The sequence below is a fragment of the Rhinoderma darwinii genome, chromosome 1 (assembly GCF_050947455.1).
Source record: "Rhinoderma darwinii isolate aRhiDar2 chromosome 1, aRhiDar2.hap1, whole genome shotgun sequence".
Lineage (NCBI taxonomy): Eukaryota > Metazoa > Chordata > Amphibia > Anura > Rhinodermatidae > Rhinoderma > Rhinoderma darwinii.
Window position 1 is genome coordinate 343,163,839 of NC_134687.1, and position 17,747 is coordinate 343,181,585.

Sequence of the window (17,747 nt, forward strand, 5' to 3'; positions counted from 1 at the left end):
AATTAAATTTAATATGTTTCTTTGAACAGTTGGGGGCTAAGAGGCTGTCCTATGTTTCCCTCAACTCTCAGTATTTTGAAGTTAGCCAGTGTTGGATATAAACAATCTTTGATAAAAGAATATTGGATTAAAGAATGGGACCTTTATTATGTTATCCCTGGAGAATGATCTAGGAAAATTGATTGTGAAACTTTTGGATTTAATATATATATATTTTCTGGTTTTTATTTTTTGGAAACCTGATAGTAAAATCCTAATATGTCTTTTATCTGGATACCATATTCTCCATACAACTATAATCTGTTTTCAGTGGTATGATTATGAGCAATTTCATTCACAATATGGAACTGATCAATCAATTGGATAAATAATACCAAATGAATGAACATAATTTTCAATTTCTGCAATCTTCTATATTGATGGAGGTTGAATCTAGCTCTCTATGGGTGGTGGGAATTGGGGATCTATTGTTTTATTGACACTGGATCCCCATTCCTGCCCCCCCTTGGAATTTCACGATGGCTCCTATTATTTACCATAGTCTCATATACGCATATGTTTAATATGATGTAATCCAGTAGTAAAATTATCAAACTAATATTGATTGTATTTAAATCGATTCTGCTTTGGGGGTGGTGGGGACCCGGGTCCTGATGCCTTAACAGGTAGTGGTTCTCCTTCCCTGCCTCCCCTGAAGTATTATCTGTATTTCATATGCTTATGTGTATGGTTGGATATATCCCATATAATATATATTAAAGAATTGAACAGATTTCATCTTGTGTCAAAATGATATAAGGGGGGATCCCTTATTGAAGAAAAATTCGTTCCTCCATAAATCCACTACTAAGTCTAGATAGTAGTAATTATCCGTATTTACGGAAGAATTAATATTAAAAACAAAATTCAGGTAGTAATTATATTCCTATGTAAAATTCAACTATTGGTCTTATTTTGATCAAGTAGAGACACACCACTGATTGCCCTCCCCCTGATAAATACTGAATATATTTATGAATTTGATTTTCTGGATATTCTAATTGTCTGTTTGAATATAAAAATATTTTTGCCTGCTATTGAAATTGAGAGATATATATCATTGCGGCATCTCATGTAAGATTTAAATATATAATATCCATAATATCTTTGTGTGAAACATTATGTTTTTTATTATTGAACCAATGAATGAATTTGGGACACTATAAATATAGTGTGTTTGGCAGCACTTGTTAAACTGCTCTGAAGAAATCCCGTTCAGGGATGAAACGCGTCAGCTGTTCTAATCAACGGGGCGGGTAGTGACGTCCAAACCCTGCCCAGAGAATACCTGTCCAGTATTGAAGATCACACGTGGAAAGGAACATACGTTGGAATTTTTACCTATCTGGCTGCCGGTGTGCGATCTTGTCCAGTTGGGTCTGTTCCTCTTGGAGTGCCTTCAATTCACCTGAAATATCAGTGTGTGATCCTGCATTGTTGGGCCCCTACCTCCGTGAGTACAACGGTTGTTGCCTGTATGGATCAATAGAGGAAAGTGCCAAGGGAAGGAATGGTGGAGATGTGGATGCTTTGAAACCAAATGTGTGGCCACACAGGTGAACTTCCCATTTGAGGAGATATGCCATTTCTTACACCGGAGTTAACTACCTCCCTGCATGGTCTTCCCGGCACTTACTGGATGTCGGAGGTGAAGGTAAAAACCAATATAAGCCTATATCTTGCTTCAAAGTCCAACTGCTTGAGGGCTATACTTTGACCCAAGGGTCTGTGAAAAGACTTCCTATTACCATCAGATTTGAATTGGAATTATTGATCCACTTGATGAGAGAAAAAAGCACGTTTATAACCACATTTCTTTAAATTCGTGAGGCTATTTTTCTATTTTGAGAGTCAAGTCTTATTATATGCATATGAAGAAAATCTCGTTATTTATATCATTATCAGCTACTCCAAATAGGTATCTTGACAATATTGTGATACAAATTACATATATGTTTGGAAACCGCAAGTGTGAACACAGTCCAGCGGTTTTCCATTTGGAAATCTCTTTGTAAAATCGTGTAACACATATACATCATGCTATATATTCATCAGGCAATATCACTTATGTTTTGAAGGTTTATTGTGTGTTCTCTTTCCTGGCCAGGAGAATTCTCTTTTTAAATTGTTTTTTGTGTATTTATGTACAAATTTAACTTTGCCGGTATTATCTGGATTTAAAAAATAAAATAATTATTTATTCTTATTGAACCCAAGAGTGCTTAGTTATATTTCTGGATCTTTTTCTTTTTCTCTTTTTTCATTAGTGTTTTAATTGTGCCAGCATTTTTATATTTTGCTTTATTTACTTTTTTTTTTAAAATAGATTACTACTTTTGTAGCATTTGTCTAGATTAGAAAACTGGTTGCCAATTCTTAAGACAATCTGTCACGTAAGGACAAGCTGCAGTAACCATATAGCTTGTACCTTTGTGATTCAAGCTGCTAAAACTGCTAAGAATATAAGACTGTATCTGAAACTTTAAAGCATACCTAACCTTTCAGGTAACATTTCATAATAAGCTGTTATATGTGTGTACATGAGGAATACCACCATTTCTGGCCATTATATGACTTGTATCCTGCATTTTTTAGCAATTTTCCCCTCTGCAGTTTCTACCTCTAATTCTCAGTTTTCCCAGAGCTAGCCTATCTGCTATCATGTCTCTCATACACAGCACACGTGGAGAAGAGAGCATCCTGCTTTCCAATCTCTTTGTAGCACAACCTGTGAATCCCGCTCTAGTGTGAGCAGAGTCGGAACAATGTATTTTGGTGCTCTAGGCAGATTAGGAAAACTGTGCCACCCTCCCCTGCGCACACACTCTGTGCCCCCTGAATATAATCGTGTCACACACTGTAACCCCGAATACAAAAGTGTCACACATAGTGCCCCATAGAGTGGCACACGCTGTGCCCCATTAAAATAAGGCACCAAACACTGTGCCTGCTGAAGAGTGGTACATGCTGTGCCCCTTGAAAATAGCGTCATCACTTCTGCCATCCATCCAAATAAAGGGCCACATGCACACACTGTGCCCCATACAAATAAAGCAGCAAACACACATGCTGTGCCCCCTTTAGACAGTGCCATCTGTAGACGATGCCTCATGCTATGCCACCTGTAGATGGTGCCACGCTTCTAAAAAGTGCTACATGCTGTGCCTCCCGAAAATAGTGGCACAATTTATGCTCCATACAAATAAAGGGCCATATGCACACGCTGTGCCCCATACAAATAAAGTACCAAACACACACACTGTGCCACCTGTAGACAGTGCCACATGCTGTGCCCCCTGTAGATGGTGCCACACTCTGTGCTTCCTGATAATCATGCCATAGGCTGTGCCCCATGAAAATAAAGCGCCAAACAGAGTGCCTGCTAAAGAGTGCCCCCTGTAGAGGGTGCCAAACGCTGTGCCACCTGTAGATAGTGACTCCAGACTCCTACGTTCACACTTAAAAAAAGACCAAGAAAAAAACATTTACTCAACTCTCGTATCTCCCTCTCCTGCTACAGGCGCCGTTTCCATTTCACGGTGTGCTTGTACTGTGCTTCAGGCGCTGCAGCCATAACTCTAGCAGGACATGGTGTGCGATGGCATCAGGCCGGTGTGTTTAATGCACGCTACATTCTGACACTGGTGTTCGGATCCTGAATGCAGTGCCAGTGCCCGGAGCACGAGATGACCAGGAAGTGGTGAGTTAACCGCCAACCATTCGCACTGCTCCCTGGGCCTCATGTACCGATAAACGCCTCCATCACTGATGAAAGTGGTCATTGGAAAATTTCGTCCCCCTGAGACTGTGGCAAGGTGGCGACCTAGGCCAGTGCCTGCCTTTGCCTCACCGGTCTCATCCCTCCAAATTGATTTTACCAGTGAATTGGAAGTTAATGTTCAGTGCAGGGGGAGGGGAGAAGTAGGGAGAGAGGCATTTTTCTCTAAAAATCTAGAAGATCTATTGCAAAGTTTGTTATATTAACTTGTACTATTTAGTTTAGGCAAAGTTTGTTGAAATGTTAGGGACTTTTTAGCTCCCTATAATGTAAATAGCAGCAATGCAGCAAAGGTCTGTGCCACACCACTTGCACGTACACAAGTGAAGACTCTTCTTAGCAATGGTGCCGTCATTCGAATAAAAAGCCTGGAAATGTCTAGAGATCTGGATACAGGCTCGTATTCTTGCCCATCTCTGTGACAGATTCGCATTCAACCAATAGACAAGAATTTGGACCTTATCAAGATTTTGACTTGCACGTTAAAGTAACTGACAATTGATGTTCATAATTCGCTAGTAAGTATATTCTCAGGAAGAATTGATTACAATATCATTGTACTGCAGTGTTATTAAACATAGATTATCATATCTTTTTTTGTCATTGTTTGTCATAGACAATATATGACAATTTTGGAGAGCGAGCGAGAGAGAGAGAGTTGAAAGGAATCCAGCATTGCTGCTTCAAAGAAAAACCTAAATACATAACCAAAAGCCGTAGCATTAAATCCGTACTTCCCACATGTAGTCCAGAGATGGAAACCGGCCGCCATCTCACTAGTTACAAGTGTCTTCTTTTTATTCCTAAGTGACCATGCTGGATCTTCACAAAGGACGACTGGTATTTGAACCATGGCAAGCGGCAAGGGTAAAGAATATTAAGAAATGTGAAAGAGGTCTAAAATAATGGGGAATTTTCAGGCTGCCAGCCAGCAATTAATTTTCTCACAGGACCTATTTTACAAAGTTTTTTTTCAATGTAGTAGAGCTGCAATTCAGCTAAGCCAGAAAGTATTCCTAAACGTCCCACTAGATGGCAGTGTCATTTAAGAATTGTGCTGTCCGTATCTGTGCATTACAGGCCTCTCTAATCGTAAAGGGGGTTTGATTGAACACCATTATATGTTTAATATTGCTGAGTTATTCGGTTTTTTTTTGTGTAGAAAAAAACTCCATTGCGTTGTTACTCAGTAACACGTGAGAAAATTAATCACATCAGATTATCATTAATTGCAGTAATTACATTTCCAAATGTGAATCTCAAGGCTGTTCTATGCAGATCTATATAAGAATACTCTCACTCCTGCATTATAAGTAGTGTAGCTCTTAACAAACCGTAATATAACGGAAATTTAAAGAAATAAAAGCAAATCTGGATAGGTGGCTTACAGCACATCATTTGTATGTAAGAATATCGTAAAGGTCTGATATAAAATGATTTTCTTTTAGACAGTAATAGAATGTCACCTACACCTTGAAGCGAATCATGGAGAGAATTTGCATAATCTCTTTTAATTAAGGTTTTCAAGAATATTAAACAATAAAACAGGGGGTGATATATTAGACACAAATCATAACATGAAACACATAATATTTCGCCTAATTAGAAGAAAATCAAGAAAAGGGCAGATTGTTAACTCCATCATACCTCAGGCAGGGAAACGAAGGATTCCGTTAGGAACAATGAAGAAAATATTGTGTCCTGGACCAAACATAATTCGGAGCATTATGCAACGAGCGCCTATCAATGGGACATCATTGATCGGCGCTCGCTTGCTCCGTTCACAGGGAGCTATGGATGGGGACGAGCGGTCGTTACTCCGATCGTTCATCCCCATACGTTATCATGTCGGCAGCGCGTCTCCCTGTTTACATAGGAAGATGCGCTGCCGACAACGATAATATTTTACTTTTTTAAAACGATACAACCAGCAGATGATCGAGGGTTTGCTCGTTCATCTGCTGATCGCTGCTCTGATTACACCGGGAAATTATCGGCAACGATCGTTATATGAACACTCGTCTGCCCGATAATCGCCCAGTGTAAAACCCCCTTTAGCCTCTACTGCATTGTAGATGTATATACTTTTCAGCGCAACGACTAAAGGGAAACGCTAATCTATACGGAATGGTTCTGTCCTGTAGAAAAGTTGTCGGGGGCTGGTTTAAAGTTGGTTTAATAATGTTAGAAGATCAATGGCAAAGCCATCAAATTCGGGCTACATCTTTGGGCTCCCGGGGAGAACAAATAATGTCTCTTGGTAAAGAAGTAGGCATGTAGAGCAAGATGGAGCCTAGAAGTGCTAATCACAACCACCTTAGTATGTAAAGCATTCTCCAAAAACTCCCTGAAAAAAGGCAAGCGTCTTGGAAAATTATTTTAGGAGACCAAAATCTGGAAGCCACGTACCTTTTATACCTGTGACAGTGTTGTCCAGCAGTTGGCATAAGTGAAAGATATAGATGTTTATTAGAGTAGCATGACCACACGAGTCGATTTGGGGCTGGAATTGATCACCCTCCCTCTAGTAGGCCATTTTGTGCCACGGTTTAAGTTGGAGTCGAGACTTCTGCATGACATTAAGGCTGTAGCAAAAGAAGTATTCGGCACACAAATTAGTGATTTTAGCAAATCTTTACATTTTATTTTATCATTGGTCGATGCCAGAGGTTTAGTGCGACGTTTCGGTCATAATTGAGACCTTCATCAGGCACTACAAGAGCAAAATACATTGCAAAACAGTTAATTAGCATCATGTAGATTAATACATATCGTATAGATCCTATATAACATATTTTTACTTCTATTTATGTTATATAGGACCTATACGATACAGTTGATTCTGCAGCAGCATCAGCATTTGCAGGTAAGTCGATGTAGCTACTTACCTGCAAACGCCGATGCTGCTGCAGAATCATCTGTAGCCTCTGGTGCCGATGTGTCCTCGCTCGTCTGACACGATGCAGGACCTGTGAGTGACGACACAGCGTGATCTCTCGAGAACATGCTGTGTGTCTGCACTGCCAGAAGCTGGGCGTTCTGAAGAGAAGTGGATGATACTTCTCGTCAGAACGCCCAGCTAGTAAAAGAAGTAAAAACGCCCCGATGTACGCACCTAATACACGCCCACTTGGACTTTTACTTTAAACACGCCCAGTTGGACTTTTGCAAGCCTCATTTGCATAAATACAAAAATGGTTATAACTTGGCCAAAAATGCTCGTTTTTTAAAAATAAAAACGTACCTGTAATCTACATTGCAGCGCCTATCTGCTGCAATAGCAGATAGGGGTTGCAAAATCTGGTGACAGAGCCTCTTTAAGAAGTGTTATGTCGAGGTGTTTTCTAATTCAGCAGCGTAAAAATACGCCTCGTATTGAACCTCGTATGAACTACACAGCGTGTTTCCCATTGAAATCAATGGGAAGCTGTTTGCAGGAGTGTTTCATGTGTATTACGCTCCGAAATGCGCCTGAAAATATGCTGTGTGAACATGGCCATAATTTCTAGTTTTGAAGGGATTGGTTTTTTTTCGCAGAAAGAGCACCACTCTTGTCCATGGGGATTACAGCTTAGCCCCATTCAAGCACGTTATCAGTACGCACAGCTTTTTAGCTTTTAAATATAAAAAATTTTCAATGTTTCCTTTCCCTGACAGCAAGCAGAGATTTTGATAATGTGGAAACATTTCAGCACAAAGTATAATAGAAAGTTGCATTACTTTTCAATACGCAATAGGCTTGATCACATAAAACCAGCTTTAGACTGTTCAGGAATCATTTTTTTTTTCTTTTTACGCGTTTTGCTTTTCGTTTCAGGTAGAAGATAGCTTGGAACTCTCATTTCTTGGTAGAGATGACGTGAAACTTGACATTTTTTTCTTCTATGAAGAAGAGGACTATATGTGGAATGGGGGCACGCAAGCCAAAAGTGGAAAGAAATTTAAGTATGAACTTTTTTTCATTAATGCTGTATTTCTAATGTATATTGAATGGCAATTAAATTTCCGGTTAGAATAAAAATATATACATTCATACATGCCACTGTTAACATGCACATATCTTCAAAAATCTCCAAAACCCATCTGATTCGGCGTAGAGGGTGATTAGATTTGCAACTACGGTACTCCTAGAAAAAAAGAGCCCCTTCCCCAAATGTGAAAATCAGAGCGCATTTACACGTATAATTGGTAAGAGGGGTTGATAACATGAGCAAAAGTTCCGGTATCACACCTCCTGGGTCACTGGAAGACACTACAGGGGGAGAGATGACAGTAACAGATTCTGTTGTCTTCCTTGCAGCTTTCTCCCTTGCATAGCATGGGCATAGACCAAGTAAAACATTTCACACTGCTTCCCGAGCATACAAGTGCTGTTCCCCCGAATATTGCACCTAGCTTTGATCCTGGTATCATTTGAAAGCTAAGATTCTAGGCTTAAATATGATACCAAGATCTAAACTTTTAGTCCTTATATTCTAGTTGTGGCTATTGTTTTAAAGTCATGACGCATTACACACATGTTTGGCTTTGTAAAGGTTAAACATTTCCTGTTCAGTCTGAAGATAAATGCATTTCTGTGTAAGTGGTCACCTATATTATAGCAGTATTACATCTAGAAAAAATTTATTTTGCCCTGTTCATATCTGCGTCGCCTCCGTCACCGTTCCGGTGAAAAATGCTAAAAGAAACAGCGCAGCATGCTGTGCTATTTATTTCGGTAAAACAACGGACACCCTCATGGAAACCCAATGGAAACAATTAAAGTCAATGGATTCCTTCAGGCGCCGTCTGTGTCTGTGATGCAATGGCTCCGGCATTTTTTATTTTTTTTTTTGTTCTCCTGTTCCTATGACGAAACAGCACATGTGTGAATGAAGTCTTAACATCGTAGAGCCAGTACATCTGAAAATCTTAATATATTCTATCCTGTCATTGGTTCTGATTTAGTTTGACTACATTTTAAGAAATGCTCTAACAAATAATGGATATTTTTATTTACTCATTGTACTCTTGTTTTGTTTTTTTTGTGGCTTTTTTAAAGATACCTGTTCCCGAAATTTACACTTTGCTGGACAGAATTTTTGGAGCTAAAGGTTCAAGTACCATGTGAAACTTCAGATTATATAGAAGCAAATTACGGCAAGAACTGGGATGTTCCTCTTAAAGTCTGGGACTGGAAAAACTCCCCATCCAATGTTCAGCCCAATGGAGTTTGGCCTGTTGATGAGTGGGATGAAGTCATTCAATTATTTTAATTATGATGTGAAAATGTTAAACTTGGATTTATACTACTGAAACGTTATTTTATTAGAGACGTGACTCTGATCATGGCTAATGTTGGAGTCATTTGAGGCTCTTCTTGCAGAGTAGAACATTACTTGTTCTTCCCATTTGTAGCTGACTTGAAAATACCAGTTATTATTTTCCTAATTGTAACTTTTTTCGATAATCATGAAAAATACTGACTGCTCTTTCTGGGCAGTATAACAAATAATGCTGCCGCCACAATATTGAAATCACCATATTGTGATTGATAACTGACCAAGGTACATGCCCATCAAGTTCAGCCTTTCCCAGCCTTTTCCAACTATATATAATTTAATGCTAAATTATTTATAACCCTCATTGCCATTTGTCATTCGATAAGCATTTATTTTTTTAATACGGTCATTGTACCTGCAGTTTGGCAGCTTTACTACTCTAACTGTAAAGAACCCCTTCCTATATTGATGTCTGAATCATATTATCTTCACAAGTAATGAATGTCCCCTGGTCCTTTGAAGTGGCGTAACTAGAGTCCTATGGGCCGCAATGCAAATCTTGGACCTCTGCCCCACAACCAGCAAAGATAACATAGCTATAGACCATTTTCTATGTATGATAATATAACTCTTAATAATAGTCATACAGTTACCAAATAATACCACTACACAAGGATTAAATATCGCCATTTTGTCACTGAATCAAAAAACCGTATACCAAGGCCAATATTACCAATGATACCACTATACAAGGGACAAATAATATTTCCACGTCCTGACCACATATTACTACTTCATGGTGACTGAATAATACCACCATACTGTTACTGAATAAAAACCACTATACAAGGACCAATAAAACCTTGATACAGAGACCATATAGTTGCAGATACCAGTTCTACACAGACGCTCTGTCTTTTCCGTTTTCTTCTTCATGAGGCCCAAACCACTATGATGCATACTTCCAGCCATGACGCGTCTTTGCAGAATTTGCAACACAAACGTATTTGGCTCATCGGTTTACATCACCCTCCCCACTTTTAATGACATTCGACAAAAACGTGCAATTTATAGTGCCCCTGATGGTAATAATGCCTCCTCTTGGTAGCCCACACCGTAATAGTACCCCCTTTTGTGCTCTACACAGTAATTGTGCCCCCTTTAGGCCCTGCACCTTAATAGTGCTACTCTTAGTACCCCCACACAGTAGTAGGGATACCTTTGTGCTCCCTACACAGTAATGCCTCCCTATGTTCCCCCACATAGCAGTAGTCCTCTTTTGTGCCCGCATACTGTCATTAGGTCCCCTTTGTGTACCATATAGTAGTTAGGTCCTCATTTGTGCTCCATATAGTAGTAGTCCTATTTTGTGCCCCCATACAGTAGTTGTGCCCCTATATAGTAGTTAGGTACCCTTTGTGCCCCCTTATAGCTTTGCAGTCCGTTTTTGCGCCCCCACATAGTACTTAGGTTCCACTTTGTGCCCTAAGAGTACTTAGGGTGCCACCCTATTAATAGATCCCCTTTACACCAATGAAAATAAAATAAAAAACTTGCCTAACCCTGGTTCGACGAGTGGCTGGGTCCTATTCATGCAATCCATGGCCTGGCGCATGTGGCACGATGCAGTGACGTCATTGCGCTGCCTGCAATGGGACGCTGACTACCTCTGCGTCCTCCCAACCTCTAGTAGGCCGCAGGCCTAAAACAGCCTGTGGCTTACTAAAGTAAGTGGTGGGGCAAAGAGCCAAATGGCTCTCTTCTCCGCCATAGTCAGTGGCGCTTGGCGGGGGATCCAGGCCACTGTCGGGCCCCCATCCCCTATGAGCCCTGTTGCGGTCACACCCCTTGCAAACTCCATCGTTACACCCCTGGTCCGTTGTGCAGTACTTGGAATTAATAAATCATGTGCCAGTTCTTTATATTGACCACACCTATATTGATACACATTAATAAGATCATTTCTAAGGCGTCTTCTTTCCAATGTGAAAAAATCCAATACTTCCAGCCTCCTTTGTAAGAGAGGCCGTCCATCTCATTTAAAAACCAAATGGCCTACCTTTTGAACCCATTTTTAGCTCTACTATATGCTTTTTACAATGGGGAGCCGAAAACTGAATCCCATATTCGGGATGTGGTCTTGCAAGGGGTTTATAGTGGGGCAATATTACATTGGGATCACAGCTTTCATCTCTTTTGTACACCCTATGAGGCATTCTGAATTATTGAATGGACACAGCAGTAAATAATTTATTTTAAGGGTGTATATTCTTCAGTACATGCAAGCAAATAAAGATTAATGTCTAACCCAAAAGGAAATAATTCTAAAACACAATATTCTCTGTTTTAATCAAAGAGGCTTCTAATTATTTAACTGCTTACAGTCTACCACTTTGATCTGGCAAGATCAGACCGCTTTATACTTCACAATCGGAATTGCCAGAATTTCGAAAGCTAGAATAAAGGAATTATAATGTATGATGCAGCCCTATATGTCTGCGAGGGTAAGAAATATTACTCGAACAAGGGAAACCCTAGCAAAAGTATTAGAACCAGCAGAATTACACCTTCAAACTTAATATAACTAAAATGAAGCAGTTTATGTTTCGTTATAAACATTTAAAAAAAGAGGATAGATGCATAATACTATACACAGTGGATTTCCTTTTAGTCTAGCATCTGGAAAGTCCAAAAATCTAGAAATCTGAGAAATGCTGCTCAGAGAAAACAAATATTTTTTTTTAAACATATTTCAATGCAGTTAAAATTAAAAAATAGGCAGCTTTTCAAATAGGTTTGACTAAAAATATCCTAGTTTTGTGTTTACAGCGCCTATGCAGACCTATATGTCTCCACACTACAAACAAATGCTGTGTAGTCTAAGGCTGGGTTCACACGACCTATTTTCAGGCGTAAACGAGGCGTATTATGCCTCGATTTACGCCTGAAAATACGGCTACAATACGTCGGCAAACATCTGCCCATTCATTTGAATGGGTTTGCCGACGACCTGTAATTTACGCGTCGTCGTTTGACAGCTGTCAAACGACGACGCGTAAAATGACTGCCTCGTCAAAGAAGTGCAGGACACTTCTTTGGACGTAATTTGAGCCGTTTTTCATTGAATTCAATGAAGAACAGCTCAAATTTACGGCCGTCAAAGACGCCTCGCATAATGCGAGGAGGAGCAATTACGTCTGAAACGACGGAGCTGTTTTCTCCTGAAAACGGTCTGTAATTTCAGACGTAATAGCCAGTTCTCGTGTGCACATACCCTTATTCTGCAGTCAAGTGTCACTCCACTTCCTATTTTTGCTAGCCTACAGACCATAGAAGGATCAGACTACACAAGTTTAGTATGCAATCCGTCACCATGAAGTCACCTAGGTGTGCATAAGGTCTGTAAACACAAAATGGTAGGGATTTTATAATCAAATCTGCTTCATTTTGAGGGTACGTTCACACATGGTGTGTACACTGCAAATTTTCAATCCGTATTTGTGGGCGGAAAATCCGCAGCGTTTGACAGTAGCCGCAAAGTAGATACGATTTTAACAAATCTCACAGAATATTCTCAGAATTGGGGCATAAATTGAACTGTGGTGCGGATTATAAATCCGCAGCGTGTCAATTTATGCTGCAGATTCTTTCTGTGAATTTGTTGCAGAATTTCCATTTTGACTTCAATGGGGTAGTCTAATTTCTCAACAAATTTCATTGTATGCAGAATTTATTATGCTATACATTAGCAGTAAATTCTGTCCCTGCTCTTCCAGCTGCTCAGCGTCCTCTGCGTCTGTGGTGACATTTCATCACATGCAACCAATCACAAATGACAGCGGTCAAGTGATGAAACGTTAACCTAGGAGGGCGTCTAGACACACCGCAGCCAGGAGAGTAGGGATGCGTTTCTATGGCAACGCCAGGAGAGGTGCTTATAGGTTTCCTTTTTTTTTTCCTTGCATGATCTGAGTTGAATACGCTGCAGACTTTTCCACAGCGTATCCAACCAGTGTCAACTTACCCTTACTGTTGATGCATTGGAGCAATAGAAACTGGTCAACTGGCTGTTGAGAAAGGCTCAAGACAGGCCGAACCCGTCCTTGTATACTGCTGTATGAAAAACTGATTAAAAACAGCTTGTGAGTGATGGGATTTCTCCTTACTACTGGACCTAGAAACGTGTCTTTGGTTAATAGTGAAACCAAAGACGCCAATCTGTAGACAGCACTGTTTTAGAGTTGTTGCTCGGGACAGACTAGGGTTCTGGTTGGCTGAATGAGATGCCTTTGATGCAGCTCTTGGTAGGTACTGAATCCTACTCTGTACTGATGAGGAGCAACAACTCTGAAACAGTGCTATCTACATATGGGTATCTCTGCTTTGGCTATTAACCAAAGTCATGGCTCCATAAAGGGTAGTCATTTATAAGTGGCACTAGAGAGACCGTTTTTTTCCTTCTGTAGGAACTTCCCATTTGCTGAATCTCAGCAAGTAGAACCAATATCTTTCAAGAGCTCACCGTTTTTAAGATATATGTTTGCTGTCAGGTGAACCGGGCTGTGAAAAAATGGAATGTGCTCTATTTTGGGCCTTTTCCCGGCCGCACGGCTACCATAGAAGTCTATGGGGCCGTGTAAAGCACGGCCATCACTTGAATGTGCTCCAAGTGACGGCCGTGTCTTCTGCCGCTCGCTTTCTACTCCACAGCGCAGAGTGCAAGTAAGGAGGAGTTTTGCTGTATTCAGGGGGGCTAAGTAGCGCTGTATTCATGGGGGCTCTGTAGTGCTTTATTCATGGGGGTTGTGAGGCGCTATCTACATGGGAGGGGCTGTGTGTTGTCTGCCGCTCGCTTTCTACTCCACAGCGCAGAGTGCAAGTAAGGAGGAGTTTTGCTGTATTCAGGGGGGCTAAGTAGCGCTGTATTCATGGGGGCTCTGTAGTGCTTTATTCATGGGGGTTGTGAGGCGCTATCTACATGGGAGGGGCTGTGTGTTGCACTGTACAGGGGCACTGGGCGGATTATATATATAGAGGGAAGTGTGTGGCATTTAATTCATCCGTTTTTAAAACATACAGGGAAAAATGGGTCCAAATCAGGCTAAAACGGAATCGGTGCCAAAAAATGTCCGAAGTCGCCCCTATTGATTTCAATGAGAAGCAGAGGCGTTTTTTAGCAGCTCGCAGGGAAAAAAGCGGCATGTCCTTTCTTGCCGCAGTTTCATCTCTGATCTCTCATTGAAAGCAATGGGAGGCAGAAAAAACCTGCGGAGCTAGTTTCCAAGCTTTTTTTTGCTGTGTTTTTTGCCCACGGTACTTCCATTAGCTGCGTGGTCGAGAAACGCCGCAAAAGCTGTGGCAAAAAATCACAGCCAGGTCAAAATCTGCCTCAAAATTTTCTTAGGGAATTTTGAGGCAATTTTTTTTCTGCCTGCAAAAAACTCTGTGAAGACGACCTAATAGAGTACGTACATACAGTATATAGGTTTAACATTTTATTTGTATACTTATTTATTTGTTGTATTTGCTATACTACTGAATAAAGAAATGTATGTCCCTGTGTTTGGAATGCTCTGTCATATTTTCATAGGCTGTGCCGTTATGAATTGTTTTGTGATTTTTTTTTTTTATATATATATATATATATATATATATATATATATATATATATAAAAATCTGAATGGTGGCCATTTTATTATAGACACGTGCCCTTTCAGAATTGGAGCTTCCCAGTATGTAAATTAGACACGTGACCCGGGAGTGCAGTATAAAATCAAGTGTGCAAGTTTTTTGTGGATCTGTTGCAGATTGCTCGATTGTCCCATTCTAATGTGGATTCAATCTGAGTGATTTCGAACAAGGCGTGATCATCGGTGCTAGACTAGCCACCTTGTGAGGTAGGTGCAACGGTCCTCGTGCAACGGTCTTGAGAGTTTACCGAGAGTGGTGTTGTCAAAAGGAAAAACATCCAGGGGATCCTGTGGAAGTCAACAACTTGTCGACGAAAGGGTCAGAGTAGTATGTCAAGTATCGGTCTGACCAACAGGTGGTGCACAGTTAAGAAAATTGCAGCCGAATACAACACTGGTGCTTCACCTCGGGTGGATACAGACAGCAGAGGACCCCTTTGCAAGAAAAGTATAAGGGCTGATTGGTCTGCAATATTGCTTATCATAGACTGACCCCTTAAATCTCTAACCAGTAATTATGAGCTATGAAATTCATCACATTAGTCCCTTTCATGCAATTTAATAGATTACATTTATTTAAAGGTGGCAGTGGGTCGCCTTACCTATTGGGATGTCCACCACTGCTCCAACTAACGTGTCTGAACGTACAACTTGTCATTCCTTAGCATGGATAGGCTATAACCGCAAACGATCAGTTCGAGTGCCATTGCTGTCTAAGGGAAACCGAAAGCCAAGTGAGCAAAAGAGGGCAAATATTGGATCACTGAGTAGTGGGAAAACATCGCCTGGTCAGATGAATCCAGATTTCTATGGAACCATGCAGATGGAAGTGTCAGAATTTAGTGCAAGCAGCTTAAGTTAATGAATACTTTATGTCCGGTATCAACAGTTCAGACTGGTAGAGTTGGAGTAATGGTATGGGGAATGTTTTCTTGGCACACACTGGTTCCTCTGATACCTGTGGATGGACATTTGAACAGTACGGCTTGCCTAAGCATTGTGGCCGACCAAGTTCATCCCTTCATGGCATCTGTTTAACGTATGGCAGCAGGACACTTTAGCTGCAACTGCGAGAACCTATGCTGTCCGCATGTGCCAATATTCCTGCAGAACAACTTCAACATTTAGTGAAATCTCTGCCATGACCAATTGCTGCAGGTTCTGAAGGCCAAAGGTTGTCCAATGCGCTACTAGATTGGTGTCTCTAATAAGGTGGCCATTCAGTGTATATATGCCTAGCACCAGACTTTAAAATGTTAGACAATTGTCATCGTTTTCTCCATTACAAAATATTTCACATTATTAAAGCAACACAGTTTGAATGGATAACGCTTGATGCTGAGTATTCCGAGCACTTACCTACAATAAAACTAGAATTGGGAACTCCTGATCATTTCTCGTCATTTTTAACCCACAGTCTTTTCATAGAAGCCTAGTGAATGTTACAAAGCAAGAGATTATGGTGCAGAGTTTCCACCCGGTATTTTTTTTCTGGACCGCTTAACCAAAATGACAGGCAAACAACAATCTTAGGACAAATTGGAGAACCAGAAATAAATGACAAAGATAAATGATATATGTCTATAGCTGAGCTACTAATGATCTGCCGTTCCTGTGACCTGTAAAATGTTGATAAGTTCAATTACATGTAACCTACACAAGCTCCTCCAGCTCTAAAAACATCAGGGACACATCTATTTATATTACAAGCAAAAAAAAAACACATTTTTAATGACTGTCCATGAATTTATGGATGTATTTGAAAACCTTGCTTATGATGGGGAATGAGTGAAAGAAGATCTGTCAAAGTTACACAGTTAAAAAAGACACATGTCCATCAAGTTCAACCTTTCTCAGTTAAATTATACATTGCTGAATTATTTATAACCCTCAATACCATCTGTCATTAGATAAGCATCTAGCTCTTTTTTTTTTTTTTTTAATGCTATCATGTTATCTGCCATTACTACCTCTTGGGGTAGGACATGTCATATTTAATTGCTCTATCTGTAAAGAACACTTTCCTATATTGATGTCTGATTTGCCTTTCCTTCACATGTACAGAATGTCCCCATGTCCTTTGTTCAATTCTTGGAAGGAACAGATCATGTGCTAGCTCTTTGTATTGACAACACATATACTTATACATGTTAATAAGATCAACTCTAAGGTGTCTTTTTTACAAGCCGAACAAGTCCTATTTTTCTAGCCACTCATTGTGAGGGACACCCCATCCTATTTAATAATCTAGTCGCCCATCTTTGAACCCTCTCCAGTTCTCCTATTTCTTTTTTACAACGTTGAGCCCAAAACTGAATTCCATATTCAAGAATCGGCCTTACAAGAGATTTATAAAGGAGCAATATTACATTGGGGTCATGGGTTTTTATACACCCTAAAGTCTTATTTGCATTTGCAGCTGCTGCTTGACATTGAGTACTAGTATTTAGCTCCCATGTAACCAGAATACAAAAGTACTTCTCTTGCTCTGTAATGCTCAGTTATATTCAATTTAATGTATATGCAGTAATGCTATTACTGAGACCTACAGTAGATGCATTGTTACATTTATCAACATTAAAATTCATGTGCCATGTTTTTGCCCACGCTGCCACCTTAAAGTCTTTCTATAATGTTTTGCAATCATGTTGAGTTTTAAGTATCCTACAAAGTTTGTACCCTCAGCGAAAACTGACACTTTTCTTTTAATACCATCCAAAATGTCATTAACCTCTTCACGCGCTGCTCCGCAATAGTACGTCCTGCAGAGGGGTTAGTTCCCGCATCCAGACGTACTATTGCGGAGTAGTTCCTGGCGCACACTGTCCTAACGGACAGTGTCCGGGAACCGGGAGGTCAGCTGTCTGCGACAGGTGACACTCCAGCCTTGCCGGTCAGCGGGCCATCGCCGCTGATTTCGGCAATTAACCCCATAAATGCATTTAAGTGGTTTGAAGCACATCGGCAGCCCCCACGAA

General features: G+C 40.3%; 1 protein-coding gene across 3 annotated transcripts in view; it reads left to right on the forward strand.

The window, feature by feature from the left end:
- The window catches only part of FKTN (fukutin), a 29,332-nt gene extending 14,693 nt beyond the window's left edge, over positions 1-14,639 (forward strand). For all 3 annotated transcript variants that reach the window (XM_075826085.1, XM_075826094.1, XM_075826078.1), the window contains 2 exons: positions 7,635-7,762; positions 8,859-14,639. In XM_075826085.1, coding sequence (XP_075682200.1) covers positions 7,635-7,762; positions 8,859-9,072 — 342 coding nt within the window. In that variant the 3' untranslated portion in view covers positions 9,073-14,639. The remainder of the gene's footprint in view (positions 1-7,634; positions 7,763-8,858) is intronic.
- The last annotated feature ends 3,108 nt before the right edge of the window (positions 14,640-17,747 follow it).